General features: G+C 42.7%; 1 protein-coding gene across 4 annotated transcripts in view; it reads right to left on the reverse strand.

Moving 5' to 3' along the window:
• Positions 1 to 26464, reverse strand: part of SLC4A10 (solute carrier family 4 member 10) — a 337292-nt gene that overhangs the window by 176989 nt on the left and 133839 nt on the right. For all 4 annotated transcript variants that reach the window (XM_019554513.1, XM_019554512.1, XM_019554511.1 and 1 more), the window contains exon 3: positions 12291 to 12437. In XM_019554513.1, coding sequence (XP_019410058.1) covers positions 12291 to 12437 — 147 coding nt within the window. The remainder of the gene's footprint in view (positions 1 to 12290; positions 12438 to 26464) is intronic.

The raw sequence follows: 26464 nt of genomic DNA on the forward strand, positions 1-26464 counted from the left end.
CCAATAAACTTATAGGTGGCCATCAGATCACCCCTGAGCCTGCGCTTTTCCAGGCTAAAGAGCCCCATGGCTCTCAGCCTGTCATGGTAAGGTCTGTTTTCCTGACCTCTGATCATGCACATGGCTCTTCTCTGCACTCTCTCAAGCTTCTCCACATCCTTTTTCAATTGTGGAGCCCAAAACTGTATGCAGTACTCCAGCTACTGCCTCACTAAGGGGAATATGACATCCCAGCATTTGCTTGAAAAGCATCTATGGATGCAAGCCAGCATTTTGCTCACTTTACTAGCCACAGCATCATATTGCAGGCTCATGTTCATCTTGTGGTCAATGATGACGCCCATAAAATGATGCTTCAAAGTTTTGCTCCTTCTATACATTATATGGAAAATTATTTCATTTACCTAAAAACTCTGAATCTGTACCTACATACCATAAATAATCTACTGAAAAATGGAAACAACAGATAAAAGAAGCTTATGTCTCAGCATCAAAACATTCACCAGAACACATTCCCTATGGAAACAGTATGGGGATGGAGCTATCTTACACAGGAGACAGAATACATGTCAAGATTTTTTCAGAAAGAACAAGCCATTTTAAATCCTATTGGAAAGATAAGATCTGGATGGAATTGAAAAGAAAAGAGAATAATCCAAACCTATGAAGTAAAAGTAGAAGATGGAAAAGGATGTGGTGGAGTTCACTGACATCTTTAATTTTACTTCCCTGTGATTTCTAACCCTTGCATTTAACACTGCCTTCTGAGGCACTACAGGGCAACACAAAGAACAAGAAAGACTAGTGCAACAAGAATTAAATGAGGACAGGAGACACACTCCAGTGCTTACAACTTGTTTTATCTACTGGGGAATTACTCTGCAGCACTTCACTTGGTCCACGTGGTCCCTTCTAGACCTATGTTCCTATACTATTGGTTTAATTATATTACTTCAATTATCCCAGTCTAATTTTCCCTCTTATTTGAAACAATAGTTGAACTTACGTCACTCATGCAGACAAATTTTGCAATCAAGCATCAGGCTCTCCGTCAGATAAGTAATTAATTGAAAAGTCTCAGTTATGAAGCACATAGTAGACTAGTACTGGGCAGGTCATACAACATCATCTCAGGCTCTGCTTTCAATGCCCATACTTTCAATGGAAAGTGTAAAGTGGCATTATCAAAACACCCCAGCTGTTCCAGGCCTGGCTGGAGCCCTACAGTCCCTCTATTTACAGGCCATTATTAACCAAAACAATCCCCAAAATCAGCACATCAAACTCTCATATACAACTACAAGAAATAATATCCAAAACACTGCGAAAACCTTATAACATGCCACAGTAAAAGGCAAGGAGATGAGGGTATCAGTCATGACCTAATACTACAACAACAGGGAAGTATTTAGTTAACATGTACAAAGAAGACTGGAAAAGGATCATACTTCACACTACTGAGAAAGACCAAAAAAACCCCAAAAAGCAGTCTATACCAAACTGCCATACAGAAAAAAAATCCTTCCTGCCCTCAAATTGGTGATCAGTTTGACCCTGAGTGGGAGAGCAAGCCTCTCAAGCATGGAACGCTTGGGTTTCTAGTACTGAAGGGAGCATTAACACACCTCAGTTAAAATGTCCCAGCCTGACCTGGGGCTGTCCCAATGCCTCAAAGCAAGGCAAAACACCTGGTCCTCCCCACCACAGGCCTGCCAGAAAGCAGAAGCATTCACAATAAGAAACAAAATTCCTTCCTAGCTCTAACTAATCCAGGGTCCCAAGCAAGGCAACTAGATGCAAATTAATAGACAACTAATCTAAGTCCAGGCAGTCAAAAAGTCAAAGTCTCATTTGAGACAATCTTTGCAGGACAGTCTAAACTGTGTAGATTGACCCAATAAGCAAGTGAACAGACATTCACTTTTGCTTCTGGGAATGCAGCCACATGCCTGCAGTGGCTCAGGCCAGAAGCTGGGGATCAGCAGAGCATACCTCCCTGCTCGGTTGGAGCAGATAGCTTGAGCCAAGGCTAGCCCTCCAACCCTGCAAAGTGCAAAGTTTGTGAGGTGTGAGTTAACTTGAATCTGGAGGAGATCTGGGACAGGATCTGTGTTACAGATTTAAAACAGTTTCCAATCACTTATACTAGTTTACGTGTACTTTCTGTCCCTGGCCCTAATACTGCACTTAGGATAGCCACAGGCAGCATCTGAGACACAGTGGGCATTACAGTTGAATGGGTACACCTAATAAAGTGATGGTTGTACCAAAGAATACTTATTCAGTCCATATACATAGCAAGATCTAAAAAATGAGAATGCTCTCCTGCATCCTTTTCAAAGGGATTCTCGATACATCCCCCACCAAGTAGAAAGGCAGCATAACTTTCCAAGTCCATGTAATTTGTGACAGTAAAAAAAAAAAAGTAGCATAGGACAAGGCTACTGCAATAGTATTACAATAGAATACAAAATTGATATAGTTGAGTACCTTTATTATACCTTGGAGATGGAAATAGAAGTCTTAAACAGGATTAGAGCATATTGTATGAACTGTGGGCAACAGAGGTGCAAAGGAATGCAGCAGGACATTCAGTTTGGTTTTCTATTTCCATGATGTTAGGAATTTTAATAAACAGGTTGTGCTGTGACACAAGAGTAAAAATCACTAAATATAGTTCTTGTTTGTTGCAGATAAAACCAATATAGAAAAGCATTGTAAGGATATAATATATATTTAATTAACTCAAGGGAGGGAAAATACAGAAATACTGTATCATTAGTATAAAATTAAAAAGCATAAGTCTTAGAAAAAATTAGTATATTCTTTATATGAGTATTGCACCTGATGTATTGAAGTGACAATGACAGTACTCAGTGGTGAAAATCTGTTTAATTTACAGCAGTCATTGTCACCACAAAGGCCTGAAAGAACTCTTGTTTGGCACATGCTGCCACAAAAGTTGCAAATACACAACAGCTAGCATTTCAAATTACCTTTTCTTCCCTCCCTTTGCCCTGCCCCAGAAAATCTTTCAGTGCATTCTGTCCTGAACCAGTCACCTACCTGTGCCCAGCTATGTTCTTCTTCCTACCCTGAACAAAGTGGAACTAGCAGTCTCAGTTTAGACAAGGAGATATAATACTGGCAGGTGAACTGAAGGAGAAGCAGCTAAAGAAAATGACAGAACTGATCTTAGACTCCTCACACATGATAATCTTTATCTCCCAGGTATACAGGTTGCACTTCTAGGCTGGGGACAGAAGTTACACCTAAGCCAATTTAAGTGATCAGAAACTGATTTAAACCTGTAACATAACATAAGTTCAGTGCACATAAACCAGTTTGAAAATGGCTGAAAATGGTTTGAGATAAATTTGGTTGAATGTAGTGTCAAACTAAACTGCCTGAGATCAAACCGGTTTATGAAGCTTCTGTCCCAGACTCCTTCCTGGTTTAAGTTAAACCAGAGTCCCCAGCATGCTCTCTGGGCTGGGCTGTACTCTCTGCTCCAGGAGACGTGGGCTGGCCCCACCCCTCTGCTCCCTAGCTAGATCAGGGACAAGCAGGGATGGGGTTCTGGCCAGATACTGGCCCCTGGAAGGGAGCAGGAAATAAATTTATCCACCCCCTCCCTCCCTTGTCCCACCAGTATGGACCTGCATTTCTCCGCTGGCTGTTTCAATACCAGGGATATGGTCAATCCCAGCAGTAGCCTGCAAGTGAGCTGGCCTGGGAAGGGGTTTAATTTCCCCCTCCCCATCCCACCAGCATCAACTCGAGCCAGGGTCTGCCTGGTGCTCCCCCCTCACTGCCACTGCCAAACACCAGCTGGCATGGCCGCTGAAGCAGACAGGGCAAGGAGTGGAGTTATTCCCCCTTCTACTTCTACAAACCCTGGGATACCACAGCCAGGGTCTACCTACCCCCATTGCCATGACTACTGATCACTCCCTGTGTGGGGCAAGCGGCAGGATAAGCCCCCTCTTGCCCCCTCTGCCAGACCCTGGAGGGAGGGGAGAATAACACCCCCTCCCTGTCCCCTCATCTAAGGAGCCCTGCCCGCTGGCCTCTTGCTGGGCGTCTTACCCTGCCACTGGGGAGGCAAGGGGGCAGGGCCCTGATGGGGCAGCAGCCCATCCTGGTGTTGGGGGGAGCCTCTTCCCTACAGGGGGGTTGCAAGTGGGGGCTCAGAGCTGCCATGGACTGTATGGGGCAAGCGGCAGCACCAGAGCTTGGAGGGGGCCATAGCTCCCCAGGCCCCCTGAGCACCGCTGCCACTCAACCTGTCCAGTCTGCAGCAGCTCCTCCACCCCACAGCATGGTCCCGCCTCCTGGGAAGAGGCTCATGCACCAAGACATCATGACATGGGCTGCAGCCCCTGTCAGGTCACTCCCCCCTTGCTGCTCCAGGGGCAGGGGTGGGGCCAGAGGATGGCTGGCATGGCCCCCTCAGGCAGGGGGAGCACAGAGGAGGGTTATTCCCCCCTCTCTGCCCTCAGGAGACCACAGCAGGGTCTGCATGTCCCTACCACTGCCATTGCCACTCACTCCCTACAGGGAGCGAGCAGTGAGATAAGCCCCCTCTACCAGACACCGGAGGGAGGGGGAAATAGCCCCCCTTCCTGCCCCTCCCACCTAAGGGGGCCATTCCAGCTGGCCTCTAGCCTCACCTCACCCTGTAACTAGCCCCACCTCACCCTGCCCTTCCTCGTGCCCCTCCCCCCATCTGGGAAGAGGTTCGCGCTCCCCAGACACCAGGACAGGGGCTGCTGCCCCATCAAGGCCCTGGACCATTCCAGCAGTAGAGTCAGGGGCCTGGACAGAGGCCAGCCAGCAGGGCCTGTTCAATGAGGGGGCAGGGAGGGGGATTATTCCCTACTACCTTCAGTGTCTTGCAGAGGAGGCAGGGAGGTTGCTTATCCCACCTCTCACCCCATGCAGGGAGTAAGCAGTGGTGGCAGTTGGGGTGGGCAAACCCTGGCTGTGGTCCCCTGGGGGCAGTGGTGGTAGAAGTGGGTATACCTCCCTCCCTGCCCCCTCTGCCTCAGAGGCCATGCTGACCAATGTTTGACAGTGCCCTGGCCCCGCTGCTGCAGCAGTGAGGGAGAAGCACCAGAAGCACCCTGGCTCAGGTCCACGCCAGTGGGACAGGAAGGGGGGAATTAAACTTTCTCCCTGGCCAGTTCACTCCAGGCTACTGCCAGGGCTGGCTTCCCTGCAGCCAAGGGCTGCTCTAGTCCCCCCAGCACCTGGATGAAGCCACTGCAAGCACGTGCCTGCATTTCATGAATGTCTTTTCACTTGCAAGTTGGTTCGATCTAGACAGGTTAAACTAATCTGCAAAGATTGAACCAATTCAGGCTCCAGCTTTTTGAATGTCTGTCTCTAGCCCTACTGAATCCCTGATCAAGCATGATTCAGAAGCCAGAACATTTTTTTTTTTTATCACCTTTCCTCTCACATTCAGACTTCGTTAATTAGCTGCAGAGTTTCACCTGGTGGGATTACTGCAAAACTCTCTGTCCAGGGCTCTGAGGACTGCAGCTGTGTGGTGTTTTAAAAGACTTTACACTTGTTCTCTGCAGTTTGTCCAACTGGTCTCTCTGAGCACTTTAAGATGCTGAATAAGACCTGAGGGCCAATTGAAGATGGATGATGATTTTTTGGGATGCTATTTTGTTTACTAGGTGAGCCTTTAAAAAAAGTAATGGGCCAGTTTCTGATTTGTTAGTTATAAATGGGTCACATTTTCTATATCTGCTTAGACAGAGGTATCTATAGCCAAAGAACTCCAAAGTAGAAAAACTGAGTCCTCCATTACCCCAAAGAGCCAGGAGAATGTAATAATGTGAGAGGCTCCTGGGTAGATTACTCACTTGTTCTCTGCTCATGACATTTGTTGTCTGTCTGCTCACAGGGAAGTGTGAGCTACTGGCCATTTGGCTAAACGGAGAACTATACTTTATATAGATCTTAAGGCAAAGAAATTTGTTAATAAATTTATCTTCAGGCCAAGAATCTTCACAGAAAAAGTAACAGCAAATTTGCTGAATATAATTTGTTTATTAGTTTAATGCCTTGCTTTCTGTTTGCTTAGTTGTTGAGCAGTCATGAATCTTCTTGTCTGAGCAGCTCAGACTTCATTTGTTCCAGTTTCTCTATTGTTCACCTTTTGCATCTCAGACTTCTATCATTTCTTCTTTCATACTGTACTGCTTCTAAACATCTGCTAATTTGCTCTCATCACAAAAGTTGTCATTTATTTTTCTGACATACTTCAAAGCATTATCTCTCATTGGGTCTCATACCATCTATTTTCTCTATCTTTCTTCTTGCACTTTTTACTCGTTGAAAATCTTCATTTCTTACATTGCAAAAAATACATTTCCTACTGTTAGGAAACAGTGGTTTTAAAGAAATATGAAATAGGGATGACCATGTCTGTATGCTTCTTTAGTCCACAATGATTCATAATTTAGGAGATAATTTGACTCTGCTTCCCTAATCACAGATTTGCTTTTCTGGGCCAGAATGTGCCCATTAACTGAACAGGCATGCAGCAGAAGGTCAAAGCATAGGGTCTTTTATTGCCCTTGCACTCCACTTTCAGGGACTAGACACTTTTATAACATGTTGTTATGGTGTCCAAAGGTACTGCATTGATTAATGTACTTAGTTTCTGTGAGGGAATGATAGGCTTCCCTCCATCCCAGCAAGAACAGCATCCTACCCACAAAGGAAAAGCACACTGCTTGGTTTCTCTGGGGACACTGAGATAGTTTGACTCCATCAGCACAGGGATGTGATTATATGTCAATATTATGCCCAAAGGGATCTTTGCTTTGCTTTACCTCAACATCATTTAATCCTTCTTAAGCACTAAATGACTTTAAGCTTCCCTTTCCAAATAAGATCCTGTTCACTCTAGGCTCCTGCCAGCTGGCAGTGTTCTTGCAAGTATTTCCTCAGTCTTACACAAAGAATGTTTTAGGTCTGGGAGACTTCTGGGCTACCTTTGGCTGTGGACTATACCTTGCTTTGCTAGTGCCTTAGGGAACAGGCAATTTGTGGTGAAGATGTCACACCTGACAGAATAAGAAAATGTTTTTTGGGACAGATTTTTTTTTTTATGGTAGACACTAAAAATGGCTCAGCAGACTGAATCGTATGTGAAGAGATTATTGCACAAATTATGAGATCTCAGATATACAATAAGTGTCACAAGTGTGTGATAAATACATTTATCTCATGCATTTTCCGTTTATCACAAAGAAAACTCTGCACATGTGAGGGAGAGTACTGGACAGCAGATTTCTCTCTTTGATAAATTGCTTTTTGTTCAAAAGTTAATAAAACGCAGGAACCCAGTGAAACGAAAATTTCAAGGATGTTAAGGCAAACCTTCAACCTTATGAATTTGAATTATGTTTCATTTTCCTCTTTTCACTCTCGCTGTGTATGTGATAGTTACATTGGAAGTGATGGTACATAGTGAGTGCCCTTCATATGCAAGTTTTAATTATTTATGAGGCACTATGGCACTTCAGTAAGAAAAAAGCTACCTAAAAATGTATTCTCTTGTATTGTTCTTTACTGCAAACTAGAAATGAGACACTAATGTTCCCCGATACATTTGTCCTATCAACAATTGTTTTTAAATTTTTTAACTCTGGCCTCATTACTGCTGCCATAATTACACAGTACTAACTAACAAACCCTACTCTTCTTCAACAGGAAGACATATGAAAAGTTGGATTTTCATTAGGAAGAAACAAGAATTTGTAAAAGGTATAAAACTAGAACAGCTATTACAGGAATAGGTGATAAAACTCTAAAAAATACTGGGGGAAAAATTGGTACTTCTAACCTACTACCTTCGATAGAGAAAGAACAGCTGACTCATCCAGAATTCTTCCAGGAGGCTCCCAGGCAGCAGCTGTCCAGAATATCACAATGGAAGCAATTCCCTTTTTTATTCAGTAATCTGTGTCCCAGCACTTACAATTTTGTTTACAAAATTTAATCCCTCTGATGCTTGATGCTTGACCCATGTCAGGAACAGGGTAGCCATCTGTAGCTTGCTTAAACTGGATTGCCTCATTCTAGGAGAAGGAAAGGATATGTCTATTTCTGTCAGCTACCTAAAGAAGCAGCAGAGCAGAAACTTGGCCATTTCATTCCTCCATTTTACTTGTTCCAGATGTCCAAAAAATCTAATTTAAGAGTACATCAGGAATCCTACCCTCTAGCTTTTGGGAAACTCAATTTGCAGCAAGATTTCTCAAAATTCAATAAACTATACTCATTGCTTCATGTCCTAATATTGAAAACCAGTGGTGCTGTGCCATCCATAATTTTAAAAAGCATGTCACAAGTGTTTTTGACTCTGTGCACCCTAGATTCATGCCCTATCAGTCCTAGGTGACATCCATCCCTGTGCAGAGTAGCAGTACAATACCTATGTAATAGGGCTGTGCAAAGCTTTGGTTGCCGATTCAATTTGGAGGAGATTCAGCCCAATTTGGAGGCAGAATCTCAAAATTTGAACTGAATCAGGAGACCAATAAAAAGTTCTGAATTGATCCAAAGCCTCTGAATTGATTGGGAGGAGATTCAAAGATTCGGGCAGTCCCTGCTCACTGCTGCAGGGAGCTGGACATGGATTCTGTGCTGGTAAGTAGGAGGCGATGGGGAGGGGACCATGGGGAGGCCCCATCTCCTGCCTGCTCCCTGAGCACCCCCGACTGCTCTCCCAGCCCTGTCAATGGCTGCCCCACCCAGCCCCAGCGTCCCACAGCTAAAAAAAAAAGCCCTACATTCACCAGCTGCTGCAGTGGCTGTCAGGGCCTCTGGGGACTCATGGCAGAGCCCCACAACACAGCATGGGGCAGTGGGGGGGCAGCAGAGATCACCTCCCCCGCCTGGCAGGAGCCAGTGAGTGCTTTTTTTTTTTTTTTTTTTTTTTTTAACATGCTGGATGCTGGGCCTGGGTGGGGCAGCCATTAATGGGGCTGGGAGAGTGGGTGGGGGATGGGGCGTGTTTGATTCAGAGATTCAGCCGATTCAGCAGTAGCCAAAACTCTGAATCAGATTTGGCCAACTTTATTTGGGACAGTGATTTGAATCACCTAATCGAATCACTGTCCCCCAAATCAGCTGAATCCAAATCCTAAGTGAATAGGCCTGTGCAAAGTGGTTCATACTGTGTAATGCTTAAGCAAAACTCCAGTGGTGTGGATGCCTTTCACTGATAGTGTGCACAGAAATGAATTTTACTCAGTTATTTTATGGTATACATGACCAACTATTTTAAAGTACAAAAATTATTGTTAAGGGGAAAAAAAACGTATTTTAACATATAAAAAGTAAACACACTATCTTAATAATGAGTTATGGTATGGGCTGAATGAAAAGTGTCCTCTAGCTTCAACTACAAATGCACATGATGTGCAATACTATGCACTGAAATTTTGAGGAATTCACTTCACTGAGGAGTCCCTCCCTCTCTTTTTGTTTGGACCATATTTTCACGCAAATATAAACATGCACGCAAATTCTTTCTTTTAAGAGGTCCTTCATTTTACTCCCAAAATTATTCACGCTCCCCACATATTTGGTGTCTCCTCAGTTATACTGCTGACAATTATTAACTTTAGAAGTGAAAGGGAGGTCACAGGAAGAGAATGATTTATACCAGTGGTGCTCAACATTTGACCCCACAATGGCACTGCTCCCTCTTGTTAAATTTTTGGGCCCATGGAAAGCCCCACAGACCAGATAATATGGTGCTGCAAGCTGCATCTGGCCCACAGGCTGGAAGCTGAGTACCTGTGATTTACACCAAATGGGTGGATTCCTTGGGATTTAAAACTTCCTGCCAGAATAATTCTTGGTTGTCTCTTATCTTGCATTACACACACCGTCTCCCACCTCAGCTGGGAATTATGATTGGCTCACACACACCCCTACACACACACACACACACACACACACACACACACACGAATCAAAAACTATATTTTCAGATAAATTTTCTTTCCAAGTTAGGAAAAAAACCTCTTGAAGTTCTTGGGTGCATCTACATGAGATACTTAATGAGCATTAGATTAAGTCTACTGTACATTAGTGTGGCTGGCAAAAACTGCACTAATGTGCAGTAGACTTAGTCTAATGCACATTAATGTCACAAAAATGCATTTATCTGCACTAATGCGCAGTAGCGCCGATTACGGCACATAAAGTTACTACCTGTAATTACAGGTACCATCTTAATGTACCTTAATTACAGTACATTAATGAACATGTAGACATACCCTTTGACAACAGTTACTTCCTGTTATTTGTACTGAACTGTACCAAATAGTACTATTTTAATATATGCATGGGTTTAAAGGGTGTAGGATAAAACTAGCAAACTCATTACTACTTGTGATACTGGAAAGAGACACAAACCTCAGTTTCAGGAAGTTAAAGATTCAAAGCAAGGTTTTAAACAGAGATATCTCTCATTTAGTAACCTGAGCAAAATTACAAGACTGAAGTGGGAGCTGCGCTCATTCCTGACCATTTTTGAAAACATGGCCTCTTGTGTTAATTCTTAGTTTAGCCCTTATCTATTCAGAGTTCTGGATATTCAAGCTAATGCTCTTTCTTAAGCATTTCACACAAGTTTGAACACTATATTTTTCCAATATATTATTTGTAAAACTTATTTCTCCTGCTATGCTTTAAAATATTAACTGTGGTAAAAAGCTAATACTTTTTAGGTTAGCTAACTGTATTTTCCATAAATATGAAACATACAAGCCTTTCAAGTAATTTATACATCCCTGTGGTAAATGAAATGTTAAATCTAGAGACCCAAATTAGCCAGTTTTCTTCCTCAATATTAATTCTTCAAGAAAGTCTATTTTTCCTTTAAATTCTTATGAAATTTTAAAAAAACCCTTCTTGGTTTTTCATCTCTAACAGATTTGACTGTGAAACATTGAAATATTTCAAGTTCTTTAATATACACTTAAGCCTCACAGTTTATAATATACTGCAGAGCTTTCCACATGCAATTTAAAATGCAAACCAAAATAAATGGTCTTATAATGACTACTCTCTAACCTACAATTACACTGGCAGTTACATTTCCCCAATGAACTAAAATATTCTTTTGTACAAGACTGTCATAGTTTTTTTACACATGCTTCTGTTATATTTGCTGTATTTATTTTCATGCCCCAAATACCTTAAATGTATATGTATTACTTTGATTTTTGTACCACAAATAATAATCTTATAAGTAAACCATCTAGAAATACACTTAAAAACCACATTTAGTAGTGGTTGAAGTAAACACTGCATTTGAAGGAAAACAATCATTCACTACATACAAAAGATTATAGGAATGATCCTGAATCTTTTACCCAGCAGATCTTCTTAAAGATTCTGCTAAAGTAGATAATCAGGTAAAATCCGTGGAAATGCGCATTCTCTCTTGCACTTGCACTTGCACACCTAGGTAAATCAGAAGAAACTTGACAGAAATTAATGGAGTTACACTAGCATAAGACCAGCACGAGAAGAGAAACAAGATCACTTTGGAGGAAGGTAATTCATAGCTTGAAACTGTGCCTACAGTTTTTACTGTTTTTTGCTAAATTTTGACTAGTTTATTTGGTAAGCCCACTTGTAGTGTTTCTGGAAGATGGGAGAAATTTCAGCTGGAAAGGTCTGTCTCCTTGCCTTCAAGGCCTGAGTGAAGTGACTGGTCTCACAATTCCACCCTATGATCTAATGTGATGATGGAAGCAAGGTTCAGATTCTGTATCAAATCCTACATTGTTATCAATCGGTGTGGCTCCTTTGCCATCAGTGTGACTACGCTTGTTCAAGACCTGGCTCTCTGTTTCAATATTAGAATTACAGTAACAGGAAAAACATTTTAGACACTACTTCTTTTCTTTACATTGTACAGAAGCAGAAAGCTTTTTTATTGAATGCCTAGTGCTGCTATACATAACTTATGACCATTATCACCACATAACCCCCTTATGATGGTATACTGAAGTCCCAGTGATAAATATTCCCACACATTCATTCCCTTATGTTTGAACCCTCCACTGATCACAACAGTACAAAATATTTAATGTTTAAGATTTTAATTAATATTTGAAAAGCTTTGGACTCAAATGTACCGTTGTCAATGCTTTCTGAAATATGTCAGGAGGATAAGGTGCACCATGTCAAACTTAAATTTATCATTAAAAGTTCCACGCAAAAAGAAAAAGAAACCTTACCAAAAGAAGGAGACTCCCTCCCATCCTCCAATCCTGAATCTCGTTCTCTGTCTCTCTTTCTGTGTTTGTGACCACGGTGCCGATGACGTCGGTGACTTTTTCTTCCACCCAGTGGTACGTGAACTCCAATGAACAATGTTCGGTGACCTGCAAAAAAGAGTGACATTTTTAAGAGACCTTGTAATATATAATGTTCCCTTGCAATACTAAAATGTCACTGATACACAATTCCCAATTCTGAGAGAACCCAAAACTGCACCACTGATGCTGTAGAGACAGGTCACTCAAATTATATAGAGACACAGACAGATATTTGACAAGGTGTCCCAACTATGTACTTCAGAGTGGCAATACAAAGTGAACCTGGGTTCTCCTTGCATAGTCAATTCAAGGAAATTATTATTCAATTTATTTGTGCAGGAACTTTATGCATACTGAAGCCACATATGAGCCAAATCCTGACATCATCCATGTGCAGAACTCACTGAAGACTGTGGAAATACTGTACAAAAAGGGTCAGGGTAAGTTCTGAAACCTGGCCAGCAAAATTCCTACACAGTCAGAACATTAATATTAATGTGCCTTATACACAAATAAATAGTGGCTAGCTGTGGCAGGGCTCTTAGTGAGCCTGCCCCTTTAACAGGACCACTAATCTGCAAGTCGTGAAGGAGGATAAGGAGAGCTTCACCTCATAGGGAAAGGGCTGGGCTTAGCCAGGAGATAAACTGACAAAACAGGCAGTAAAATCTTGGAGGCCAAGAAGGACTGGACTTGGCCAGGAGATAAGCCCAGACCATTAAGAAAGTGGACAGCATGATCTTGGAGGCTGCTGATAGAGGGTCATTATGCAGACAGGCTGCAGCTGAGACAGGTTGAAGGTGTGGAAGTAAGCAATCAGGGACCACATGACCAAAGAAGGGCTGGGTTTGGACAGGTATAATCCCAGGGCCTGAGTTGAGCCAGCAGTACGCCATGGAGACAGCAAGGTGGCTCCAGCTGTGGGTTAGGATTGAGCAGCACCCACCTGGCCCAGAGTGGGATGGGGGATTGTGTGTTGGGAGTGAGTGGCACTGGCAAGGCAGGGGTCTGTGGGTTGGCAGTGAAGGGCAACAGCAGGGATGGGGGGCCTGCCTGTGGGTTGGGAGTGAGGAGCACCAGCATAGATTGGGAGGCAGAGACTGTGGGTCAGGAGTGAGGGTCAAAAGCAGGGATGGGGGGGGCTTTGGATTGGGAGTGAGGGGCACTGGTAGGGCCAGGGAGCTGTGGGTTGTGATTGAGGTGTCCCCCTGACAAGTGTCCTCTTTTTTGGAACTGGAAATATGGCAACTCTACCCTGGGGCAGCCTCCTGTTTGGAGACATACAATATATCAATGCATGGCAGGAGAGCGAAGGGAGTGACTGTCCCCAGGAAGTAAGCGGGGTAAAAAGGATCTGGGGGGGTCTTCAGGGGCTACATGGCCACCCCTGGAGATGTTCCCTGCTATAGTAGCTTAAACTGTTTTCATTAAAAAATTTAGATATCTACCTTGCCACTGGATCACCCTTGACTTTGAACCTGTGGAATCAGATTGCTGATCAAGCCCCAGAGATTCAAGCATCTCACTTACATGGCAAAACAGAAAAATAGCACAATAAAGCATTTGAAAGCAGGGATAATATGACAGTGTGCCACAAAATGGGGCAAAGATGGGACAGGAAACAGTCATGATTTATTACATACTGGTCTCCTACATTCACTTCACAGTGATATATTTTTCACCCTCTCTGAGTGTTCACCTTAAATATGATTATCTTTTCCCTTGAAAATAAACATGGCATGACTAGTGGATAATTGTTGCTTTGCTGTAATCATTTACATGTGTCAATCATATGAAAAGGTCAAGTACATTAAGCTGTGAAAGCATGTGATCTCTAATCCCATGGAGACTCCAGCAGGGGCAGAAAACACAGCAAAGGATCATTTGTCACAATACATCAAAGAAATTCAAGACTGACAGGAATTCTCTGCAGAAGCAGACAAAGTAGTAGGAAAAGCTCCTGGTATAGTATTAAAGCACTGGCTTACATCCTCAGTTTTGTTTCTTATATAAATTAATTTAGTAGAGCATTAGAAAGCACTACCACTGATTTCAGTAAACATATTCTTTTTTTTATATTTGTGGAGATTTTGAATCAAAGCTATGACCTGAATCTGAGTATTTCTTTGAGATTGTTTTGTTTTGTATCCTCTACTCACAAGATATAATTTACAGAGAATGGATGCTTTTTAAATGCACTGCAATTGGTGGTGCATGAAAATATTAAAAAGTACTATAAAAAGAATTTACTGCTGCTGTGAACACATATTTCTTATTTCCTTGCTAGAGACAATTCAGAACTCAATGTAAAAAAAAAAAAAAAAAGAGGTTGCCCTACCTAAAACTGTAATCACACTTCCAAAGGCACCAAAAATTACTTTTTTATTTAATTTAATCAATACTCTATGAAAGTCTGAGTAAAATTTCCTAGTGTGGTGCCAGTTAAATATTAGAGATGTGTGACAGGAAGTTCAGATTAATACTGTATGCAGGTTCACACTTTACTTAATTGAAAAAGTTCTGGACCTGGGATTTTTTAGTCCAGTCTCCTCTCTACTAAATACACTGGCAAATCAGCGCCAAACTCAAAGGGAGCTTGCTCTCACACATACGTCTTCAAACAGAAAAAATCAGTTTGCCTACAAAGATTATTTAGGAAACCAGAAATACAAGGAAATAACACAACAGACTTTAGTCATCCTTGCTGCAAGTTCACTGAGCCCAATAGGGGTATACCAGGGATACAAGTGTAGAGAGGAATCTATAGGAGACAGTTGTAAAAAGATGAGTACATAAGGAGATAGTTGGGAAATCTACAGGAGAAGTCTACAGAAACAAATGTATATATCAACCTGATACAAGAGAAATGGAGAGAAAAAGTGAAACATCTAAACAAAGAGATATAGAGCTCTGGTTTCCTGCGTACTTACAACTACAGCTAAGAAACTGATAATGGAGCTTCGCAATTCCACTGCAACCGGCAAGCCTCAGGCCTGGTAAAGACATGACAAGTCTGGGCTCTCCCCAGTTAGGACTGTGTTCATGCATGTGTTAGCTGGAGGTTATGGTGCCTCCTACCTACCTTTCACTAGGGGACCATTAGTACTGGCATTTACATGGCTGCCGCACTGCCAGCAGTTCCATCAGGCCTCCCTAGCCTGGCAGCGTGCAGTTTTAATGGTCATGCCCAGGACCTGGGGTCTCCTCCATCCCCGTAGGCCCAGCCCATACCTCCAAGTTCATTGGCATGGGAGCAAGCTCAGCAGGGACATGCTCTTCCCTTGCTGGCTGGTGAGGCAGTGAGTGCCCCCTCCAGCTGAGAGTGGGACATTAACTGGTTTTTAAAAAATGAAAAAAGGAAATAGATGCAGATAGAGTGAGGAGCATAGTATTCACTTCATCTGCACCTGGAGCTTGAAGAACACCAGCAGTGGGAGGTTCACCTTCAGGAACACCAGCTGCTCCACCAAACCAGGATCCAAGCAAGTACAGTGGGGTGTCACTACATCCCCAGTAATGCTGACCACCCTCTCACTCAGAACATTGGTCGGTGGACAGGACATGTGTTCCTGGGAACTGCGGCCAGATCTGGCCACATCTGGCTGTGGCTTGTCCAGTAGGCCAAGGGGTCACACAGCAACACCTACATGTCCTCAGCAAGATAGGCAGCCACCAAGGCATGAGCACTACCTGCCTGATGGTAGGGTCTGGTGGCTCTGGATCCCACTATAGAACTCATGCCCTTGGCCCACATTAGCAGTACCTGTGGTGGAGGAGGAGACTGGCTGGTGGATGGATCACTAGCATGGGACAGTGGATCCCCCTGTTCCATGTCCCCCCGCCACCGCCATTCTGCCTCCATGACTTTCTTTACTAGTGCCTCCATCCACTGACTTAGAGTTTGACTGCTGCATACGGTGCCCTTCACCCTCAAATCACACATGGCGGCCAGCATGTGGACCATACTGGACTGCAAGGGATCAAGCCATTTCCTAATGCCGTCCTTCACCCACCTCTCCACTGCCTGCATGTCTGGTGACAGTGGCTTGCCCCAGCCAGGAACATTGATCCCCCGGAAGCTCTCCATTTGGCTCTGAAGTTCCCTCACTATGGAGATCACCTGGCCGAGGAGGGCACCAGCAGTACTGAGGCTCTCAGTGGCCTCAAGGAAGGGCTACAGGAGCACCAAGATCTGGGAGATGGTATCCCACTCAGCTCTGTTCAAGGAGCTGCTGATCCCAATCTCCCTGAGCAAGGCCATGGATGGCCTTCTGTTGCTCCACCAGCCTCTCTAGCATCAGGTATGTGAAGTTCCAGTGAGTCTCCACATCCTGCATGATTTTATGCTGCGGGATGTTCAACTGCATTTGTTTGTCCTGAGGCATCTTGCCCCCCTTGATGCTCCGACGGAAGCAGCCTGCCGCCTTCCTGCATTTGGAAATGAGCTTGCTGGTAGTGCTGGTGCCATCACTGGCAGCCTTGTCCCCCTCCAAGGTGTCCCTGACAACAAGGTGCAACTTATGTGCCACACAGTGGATGCCAACAAAGTTGGCATCACGGACCACCTTCACCATATTGGCCCCATTGTCGGTGACCATGAGCCCGCGGGTGAGCTTGCCCCGACAATGAGCCTCTCCTGAACCAAGCTGTTCATGGCCCCCATTATCTCTGTTGCCATGTGGGACTCATCCATTATATCAGCTTGAAAGAGAGCCCACCACCTGACTGGTCATACCAGTGCCTTGTGAGGGAGAGGTAGGCATAATCACCACCCCAGCTGCTCCATATGTCCAAGGTGAAGTATAAAGCCACCTGTGGACCTGCTTAGTGCAGCTCCTCCCCCAAGTACTCCCTGCATGCCTCATACAGGGAGGGCACCACCATCCTACCGAAGGTGTTGTGTGTGGGCACTTGGTATGATGGGCCATGAGCACCCTGAGCCACCTGAACCCTGGCCGCTCAACTAGCGAGAATGGCAGGCCATCAACAGCAAGCATCTCCCCAAAGCTCTGGGTGATCTCGCTCGCCTTTTTAATGTGCCCCACTTTCTGTCCACCTTTCCCTCACTGCTCCAGAGTGGCCTGCTTCTGCTTTTGGCGGACCGGGGCTTTGGAGTGAGAGGGGGACTTCCCTTTGGGGACACTCATGCTGGTGCCAGGCTCAAAATGATCCCAGACCACACTACCTGCTTGCTTCTGGGGTGCAGGGGGATGTGTGGATGCTGCTGCACTTTCCTCCTCCTCAACAGGCAGAGGCATGGTAAGAGGAGGACAGACTCAGCTGAGCTGCTTGCCTCACATCAACTTTCTATGAAGTACCTTCTGGGAAAGGAGACCTGGCTCTTGGGGAAATTTGAGGGGTGTCAAGCACAAACTCAGCTGATTCCCCCCCTCCTTCCCCAGAATTTCCCTTGCTAGGTCACTGAGATCCAGCACCAGCTCTACCTCTGGCACTGGAAGGCTCAGCATGGGAAGTGAAATAGGGGTGGAGTAGGCTGCTGTGCTGGTGCTGCTGCTTGTTGTTGCCATCATAGTGGTGGTGGTGTGGGTTATGGCTGGTGCTCCTGAAGGGGATGTCTCAGGCACAGGCACTGGCACTGCTCCCTTCTGCTTGCTGCTTGTAGCATCCTCATCCCTTTTAGCTGGAGGAAAGAGGCTGCATCTCAGTTTGGTGAGGGGGAGAAACTTACAACTCTCCCTCTACCCCGTCTTCTGCCTCACCCTGAAGGCTGGCCAGTGTGGCCACCTGCCTTTCCACCATGCTTCATGGTGTGTCTCATGTCTTCCTTTTCTACAAATATATAAATGTATTCACATTCCTATATAAATTTAAAAATGTAGATATGTGGTGCAAATAAGAAATGTATAACAGCAATTATATGTCTTTGTCCCTATATAAATTCAAAAGTGTGGGTGCAAGAGCATTGATACTAGTTGTGCGGTGCAAATAAGAAATGTATAAAAGCAAATAGAAATATGGCTTTGTCCATATATAGATTCTAGAATGTATGATGTATGCTGCAAAGCTTGCAATGTATAAATAAAATATAAATTTAATTTCCCTTCCAAGATAAATTAAATTCCATAGTAATCCTATCCAATATAATTACAGACTTCAAAAGAATAAATCAATAAATGTTCCAGTAATTAAACTCCCCATGAGAATCAGGCCCTGAAATCTGGAAGCTTCTATCAGTTGTTTAAAGAAGGTTTCATCCACCTCCTCCTGGTTTGGTGGCCTGTAACAGATGCCCAGCATGACATCCCCCTGCTGCTCTCCCCTTTGACCTTTCCCCAGAGGCTTTCAACAAGCCTACTTTCCATCTAGTTTTACAACTCAGAACACATGTACAATCTCCTTTATATATGTGGCAGCACCTCCTCCTTTTTTCCCCCACCTGTCTTTCCTGAACAAACTGTATCCATCCATGACCCTACTCCAATCACACAAACTCTCCCACCATTTCTCTGTAATCCCAATTACATCATACTTCTGTGACTCAATTGAGTCTGCTCCGACACACTGTAATTACAGTGTATCATAGCAGCCTCCTGGCATATCTATAGGCACCCTCTAATTCTTCCTGTTTGTTCCCTTTGCTTCTCACATTACTATATAAACATTTCAGGCACCTAAATGATAGTTCTGTTTTCTCTCTGAGAAACTGTTCTGTCTTCTCCTTTTTCTTTAAGAAAAAAGGTCTTTTTTGGGTCACCATACCCATTTTCTTACCATCTGCCCTAAATAACAATATACCATTTTAGGATTAGGGAGGCGAGTCAGAGGGAAATTTTAAGACATTTTTGTATGTGCAAGCACCAAGCATACATACATATGCACACATTGTGTACAGTGCATGTTTTGCCCATAGCCATGGATTTGACCCAAAGTAAATAACTGGCATCATAGTTTTAAAGACTAAAGAGCACATATCATGGTTTCACCAATCATCTCCTGCCTCCCCCTTCTCCCCCCCCGCCCCACCATTTTTTTTTCTTTTCTTTTTTTTTTGTTACTCTTTGGAGATATTTTTCTCTTTCTTTCAGTGACTATTAGGTTAATACCTGAAATCAGAATGAATTTAGGGACATCTCAGAAGCACACACACTTGATCCTGTAGGCCTCATTCAGATAAAATTAATATTGAAATCAACAGGAGTTCTTTCTCAATAAAGACTATAGTCCCCATCTTCCAAAAACTCACGCTAAACCTTAAGAATATGAGTAGCTCCATAGACTTCAAAGGGATAACCATGCTAAATTCAAGCATAAGCATAAATGTTTGAAATAGTACAATAAGACTTAAATTAAACAGACTCCAAGAAACTAGATTAATATACAAAGAATATTTACAATATAGGAATTTAATCAAAAACTACAATAAACTAAATTGAACTGCCCTGCAACATCACCTACACACAATGAACATGCTTAATCATGTTGTAGGTGGCTGAGAAACAAGAGAAAGAAGTATACTGTTAACATAAACCTATGCACTGAAAACATAAGAGGCTTTGGCCACTTGTGGTTTACCTTCAAAGTATTAAGCTAGTTTTTCAGAAAAAATAATCTTAGGGATTAAATAAATCATTTTACTTATTATAAAAGACTCATTTTTAATTTTACAGGATTAAATCAAATATGATTAAAAGGAACCCCTTTTAATCTTCCATATCATAATTTGAATTTATTAACATTCAGCGAAAGGAAGAAAATGTATTATCAGGCTCTACTTTAAATATTTAGCAAAGATTAAGAAGTGAATTGGGGGCTAGGTATCAGAAGATTTGGAGTGGACTTCAAAAGCACAATTCTTTTGCCATAGATTCATAGCTTTTAAGGCTAGAAGAGATTATTGTGATCGATGCAATCATTGAGTCTGACCTCTGGCATAATATAGGCCATTGGACTTTGCCAAATTAATTCCATGTTCAAATCCAAAGGCTATGATTGAACTATGGCATACCTAAAATATTTAGTCTTGATTTTGAAATCTCTAGTAATGAAGAGTTCACCATACGCCTTAGTAGAAGAGTTAACTGCCCTCACGCTTACAAAATGTATGCCTTATTTTTAGTGTGATTCTAGTCTAATTTTCTAATAAAAATGGTTATACCTTGATCTGTAGTCTGAAGAGAACTCTATTATCAATTTTATATTTCTCATGCAGATATGTATAGAACAGACTGTGATCAAATCACCCCTTAACTGCCTTTTTAATAAGCTAAATAATTAGTACTCACGAAGGCTTTAACTCTAAGGCGTGTTTTCAATCCTTTAATCATTCTCTTGTACTTCTCTGATTTCTAATCAGCTTTCTTTAAGTGTGGACACAAGAATACAGCACACATTATGTTCCAGTAGTGGGCTCACCAATATAAAAATATATTGTAATTTGGTAAAATCTAAAGTCAAATTACAATGAGATGAAAAGAACACTTTCAGAACACACTGGAATGAAAGTCTGCCTCCATGTTTATTGGTTTCATTAAGAACATAAATTTACACAACTAATCCTGGGTAAAAAGGTGCATTTTGTAAGGGCATTTTTATATATTGACCTGAAAAATATGTATATATTATTAGTAAGTTAATATTATTAACATTGATATGTTAATATTACTTTATTACATATCAATATGTGCAGTGAATACATTTCTTAAAATAAAATCTGAGTGGAAAGTTGAAAGCCTTTGAATATAAGCAACTTGGTAGCAAGCTAATCAAATGATAACCCAACAGGTAACTTCAGAACTGCAAACCACAATTTCTCCAGAGCTTTAAAAAAGATAAATGTAATTTTTTCAGAAATGTCTTTCCCAGCTGGCATTTTAGGACTCCAAAACATGGAACTGGACCTAAGCTGCTTGCTTCATTTTTGTAGCAGATAGAAAGGAACAATAAAGAAATTGGGAGGGACATTAATACAAATCCCATTAGAATCGTTGAGGCTTCAATGCCAGACTTGGTCATTTTTAAAGAGCTTCCCAAAACACTATGAGGAAAACAGTGGCTAAAGTTTTTCCTTAAATTATTTTTGTATGTGCTCTGAAGACAAAGATATTTTTGCCCTCCAACAATCCTCTTTTAAGTAAAGTGCATACTAACAGGGTAACAGGGGCTGGTGGGGGAAGCAAGATACCAGCTGAGGGCACCAAAATTGAGCGGATACCAGATTCCCCCCCCAGGTATCTCTGCTACAATGGGCAGTCCCACACTGCCCAGCCCTAAGAGGTAGGAAGACATAGCCCTACACCTAGCAGTTTATCTGGGAGTTGGGTGGAGGAGTGGGGTAAGCTGAAGGGAACCCCTGAGGGAGTCTTTGCCACAGCAGGCACAGCCCTGAACCAACTAGAATATCTGGTGGAGGCAACAGGGCACCAGGGAGCCCATGCCTCAGAGCTGCTACAGCCCAAACCAATACTTCTACAGTAGCAGTAGCAGCAGTAGCAGTTGCTTTCACTGTGCAGAGAGCCGGAGCGCGTAAAATTTTCCTCCCAACAACCTCTACTTCACTGTCCCCCACTGGGGTCTCTAGTGGTCAGCACACCCACCCCTACCCCATCCTGGTGTAGAAAATGTTTGGTAGGAAGAATGTGTACACAGGATATACTCATTGCCCATCCTCCTCCCCCTATATCATAGGACTCGGACTGGGGCATAACGGTCATGTTTCCTCTAAAGTGCCACATCACACCAGCCAACATGGTGGCTATCACAGAAAGTAGGAACGTGGCCAAGATCTGAACTAATATGATCTATAATGCTCACAGTAAACTTAATATGTCCAGAAGAAGTATAGACATATGAGTGTATTATGTTCCCCTCTCTGCCTTTGGCCGCATACACACATTCAAATAACCTGAGAGAAATCTCCCAAGTTTGTTCTCCTGGTAGAAAAACTTACCTGGCAGTGTCTAAACGGATATTTGAATGGTGAGCCCCTGAAGAGCAGAGAGATTGCACTGCTGATACTGCGCAGCCAGGGGGTCCCTGTGCATACATCTCAGTGTGCTCTGCAGATTTCCTTGGTCCTCCCAGGGACAGAATAGCAACCGTGCACAAGGCAGCCCTGCTGGCCAACTCCAATGGCTCAGAATTTCCTGGCTCCCTGTGGCACAGTGTGGAACTGTGAAGTGGGCGCGTTCTGCTCCCTCCTTGGCTGGAGCACAGTTCTAAAGGACTACACACTGTCTCTTCAGGGAGAAGAGCAAAGCACCCTGGGATATTGGAGGACTGTGCTTGCGGCTTCTCTCAGAAGAGAATGTGTTCACATGTCCTCTCTCTCAGGACAAACTCTCCTGGGAGCGATTTGATCCTGGTTGTTCTTTTTTCTCCTGAAGCAGTCATTTTCACTCTGAAAGAAAAACCCTAAATATATGTATACTTATGGTTTCTCCTGGGAGAGCAGTGATTTACCCAGCTGTGGACATCTGTGCCCAGGAGAAACTGAATGCTGTTTGTGACCTGAGTTAGAGAGAATAAGAACAAATGAATTAGAAGCTTGACAGATGCCAGCTCTGGTGGTATACTATAGAAACACATTCTAGAATCAAGATGCTTTAAGAGAGGATGATCTGCAGTAGGTCATTTCTGCTCACAGCAGAGCTCCAGCTCAAATGACCTCGCTGAGCTCAGATGAAGGAGCACTGAATGATTAGAAAAGTGGTCTTTCAAGTGTCCTGTTTTCAAATCATGTTTCTAGATAGGAGACATCATCTTGAACTCCTCCAACAAAACTGATAGGCATTAGCAAATTAGAAGTGCACCAAACAATTTTGGTGCACTTCTAATAGTAATATTAACTAGTAAGATCCAGATGCAAAATGCTGTAAAAATTAACCAGCAATGAAGAGTTAAACGAAAAATATTTTCATTCTCTTTAACAAAGAAAGAGTGATTCTGGTGAAATGTGTAGGAGTTTAGAGTGTATGATTCATTATTTGCTATTGAAGTGCAGCAGGGAAGTCAAGCTAAAGGGAAAGGAATAAGGACAAAGGCAGCACTTCCTAAAGCAACGATTTGTGAAACTGTTCCCAGAACAAGCCAGAACTACAATAAGTTCCTAATAATATTGTCCTGCTGTAATTTGTGGAGAACTGACAAAAAAACACTTAGAAAATTCTCAGCACAGAAAAATGCTAAAGACCAGTTTAAGAAAGGGAGAGCAAACATGGTTAGAAAAATTAAAAACCAGATCTTTGACACAGGAAATTATTTTTTATCACTTGCTGAATTTAAACATGAATAGTTCTACCAAAGGCATTAAAGTTAAACATGTACTGAAGCACTTTGCTAGATCATTACCCATCCCACCAAATCTGCCCATGTTCTCAAATTTTTGCTCAATAAGAAATCTTCTTTCCAGTTCTATGTATGTTTCCTCCCTATTTCCCTTCATTCCTTTAAACATGCTATTGTGCTCAGTCATGCCACAATATCAAGCCTCATGGCTTGTCAGCCAATAAACAAATGTGATAAAAGAAAATGTAAAATAATAATAATAATCCCCTTAGCTACACAGACACTATTCCCATGCTGTTCCCACCGATATAAATTGAAGCTGCATGTATCAATCTGTTGTGCAGTATTAGCAGCAGAGCTGTACTGTTACCCAGTGTATCCACAGATGAAAGATAAAGGAATAACCATCAGGGAAGGTTAGCTACAAAATATGCAGAGGTAATTCTGATGAATAAGAAATCACAGACCAAGCAGCAGCAGACTTATTTGCAAGAGTCTGTTGATCCTGGATCAGCCTTGTCAGCCATCTTGGGACTGACAGATAAAACAATCATGGAAGACAATCATTGCCAACTGTGAGGGACTGCCAAAGAGCATGAATAAGACTGAAAACTATGACCTATATTCCTAAATAAGTAATAATGCCAATTCAATATGTTATTTTTATAACTGCATGCCGAGATATGTATTTAGCCTCCTTGTGCTGGGCTGAATTACTCTCTAGTTTGACTTGATAGTAGTTGCAAAGCATTTGTTAAAATCTGAAGATATTCCAATAACAGAATATGAAAATGTAACTAACTTGGTGAAAATGCTATGAAAAGTCATTAAATCTGCCAGCATGACCTATTATCACATACATATCAGGTTTAAAATTAGAAGTGGGAAAATTATTCTCAGCAAACAATTTATTCAAAAATGAAGTTCTTTAACCATTCACACATTTTCCATAAGCAGACTTAGACCTTTGGTTATGAATACATAGATGTATGCAAACTTAGTTCATGAGAAACCTCTAAGATAAGGTATTTAGAATTATTGCATTTATTACTGCCTATTCATTTTTTATGATCAATGACTTAAAGTACATGGGAGTAGAGCTTTTCACAATTTTTAACAATGTTTGACAAAAACATTTAACAATGTTTCATAAAAACAAAAACAATGAACACTGTTGATATGATTGCATAGGATCACAGGAAAACAGGAATGGAAGGGCTCTCCTGCTTAACACATGTTTTGCAACTATTCTTTTCCTACTCTATTTGCCCAATTACCTAAGTCACATAAACAAGTCCAAAAAGAATAAGCACAGTTGGACCCAAGACAGAATTGCTGATCCTTCTGCAATATGAGATGTTTAGAGAAATCTGAATCCAGAACCAGATCCAGATCTTCTAGATGATCTATATCTACAGAACAAAATTAACATCTCTACTCAAAAGTTTGAGCAGACACATTAATTTTGTTCTGTAGATAAGGATCATCTAGAAAGATTCTGAAAGACTAGGGTTAAGTACAGACACTCAAAAAGCCCAAGGCTGAATTGATTCAATCTTAACAGAGTACTCTAAACTACACAGGTTAAACAGATAAGCAAGTGAACAGACATTCACTTTTGATTCCAGAAATGCAGCCACATATCTGCAGTGACCTACTCAGAAGCTGGGGGGTGCTAGAGCACACCCATCTGCTGAGCTAGAGCAGACATCTTGGGAAAGGCTAGCCCACCCACCCTGTGAGGAAGGGTTTCCAGGGGAGGTGCAAAACACCCTGGGATGTTGGATGACTGTGAGTTAACTTGAATCTGGACTGATTTAAACTAAATCAGTTAAGTCTGATACTACATCCATCCAAGTTTAACTTAAACTGGTTTCTGCCATTTTGAAAGCAGACTACGTGCAATGAATTTCTGTTGTGTTACAGATTTGAACTGGTTTCCAATCACCTATACCAGTTTATGTATACTTTCTGTCCCTCGCCTAGAAGTTTAGATCTGAATTTTGTAGCCAGTTGGTTCATTCTAGCAATATGTTTTACTAATCATATAAAAAGAGTACCCAATGTGTGACAGGTTGCCATGCTCCCCCTTAGTTACCCTCTATACCACGCCAAGCTGCCTATCTGCACCTTTAGTCTTCCCGGTCACAGTTCTCTTGTCTTATACTGGGCCCGTATTCCAGAATGGGGTTCAGGTGCACCCCAGCCTTATGGGCTCTGCGTGGCTCCAACCACCCTTGTACCATGCCCCAAGCCTCATGGATGTACCGGACGTTCTTTGGTCTTATTAGATGCCTTCTTGCACTGCCCTCTCTCTCGGGGCTTCTCACACTGCCCACTCTCTGAGGCTGGGCTCCCACACTACATGGTTCCCCTATGAGTCCTCCACCATCTCCTTATAGCCTCACCCAGTCCTCCGGTCTTAGAACAACAACAAAACAATAACGAAAGCCCCTAGGCTATAACACAAAGCCAAAATGCTCAGCTAATGCCCTTTGAGTTGCCCTCTGCAGGCGCTCTGTCCCTCACTAGCGTAACTGACTGATCGCATTCAGGCCTTTCCCTTTTGCTTAGTCAGGCCACACTCCTCCTTGGCTGCCAGCTGAGAAACCCCTCTCTCGGCCTCCAGCCTGTGCTTTATAGAAGTCAGCCCTGCCCCTTCCAGTCAGCTGACTCAACAGGTGTGGGCCCCTAGCTCCTCCTGGTTGCCCTGGCAACCGGCACCTGGTGGCCATTCCTGCTCTTTGAGTAGCAGGCACCTTAGTGCCCTGCTACACAATGTTTATCTCATATTCTTAAAAACTTTATTATATCACTTTGATTTTGATCAATAATGAGGTCTTATGTCT

This window comes from Crocodylus porosus, unplaced genomic scaffold, assembly GCF_001723895.1.
Source record: "Crocodylus porosus isolate Cpor-Errol unplaced genomic scaffold, CroPor_comp1, whole genome shotgun sequence".
Lineage (NCBI taxonomy): Eukaryota > Metazoa > Chordata > Crocodylia > Crocodylidae > Crocodylus > Crocodylus porosus.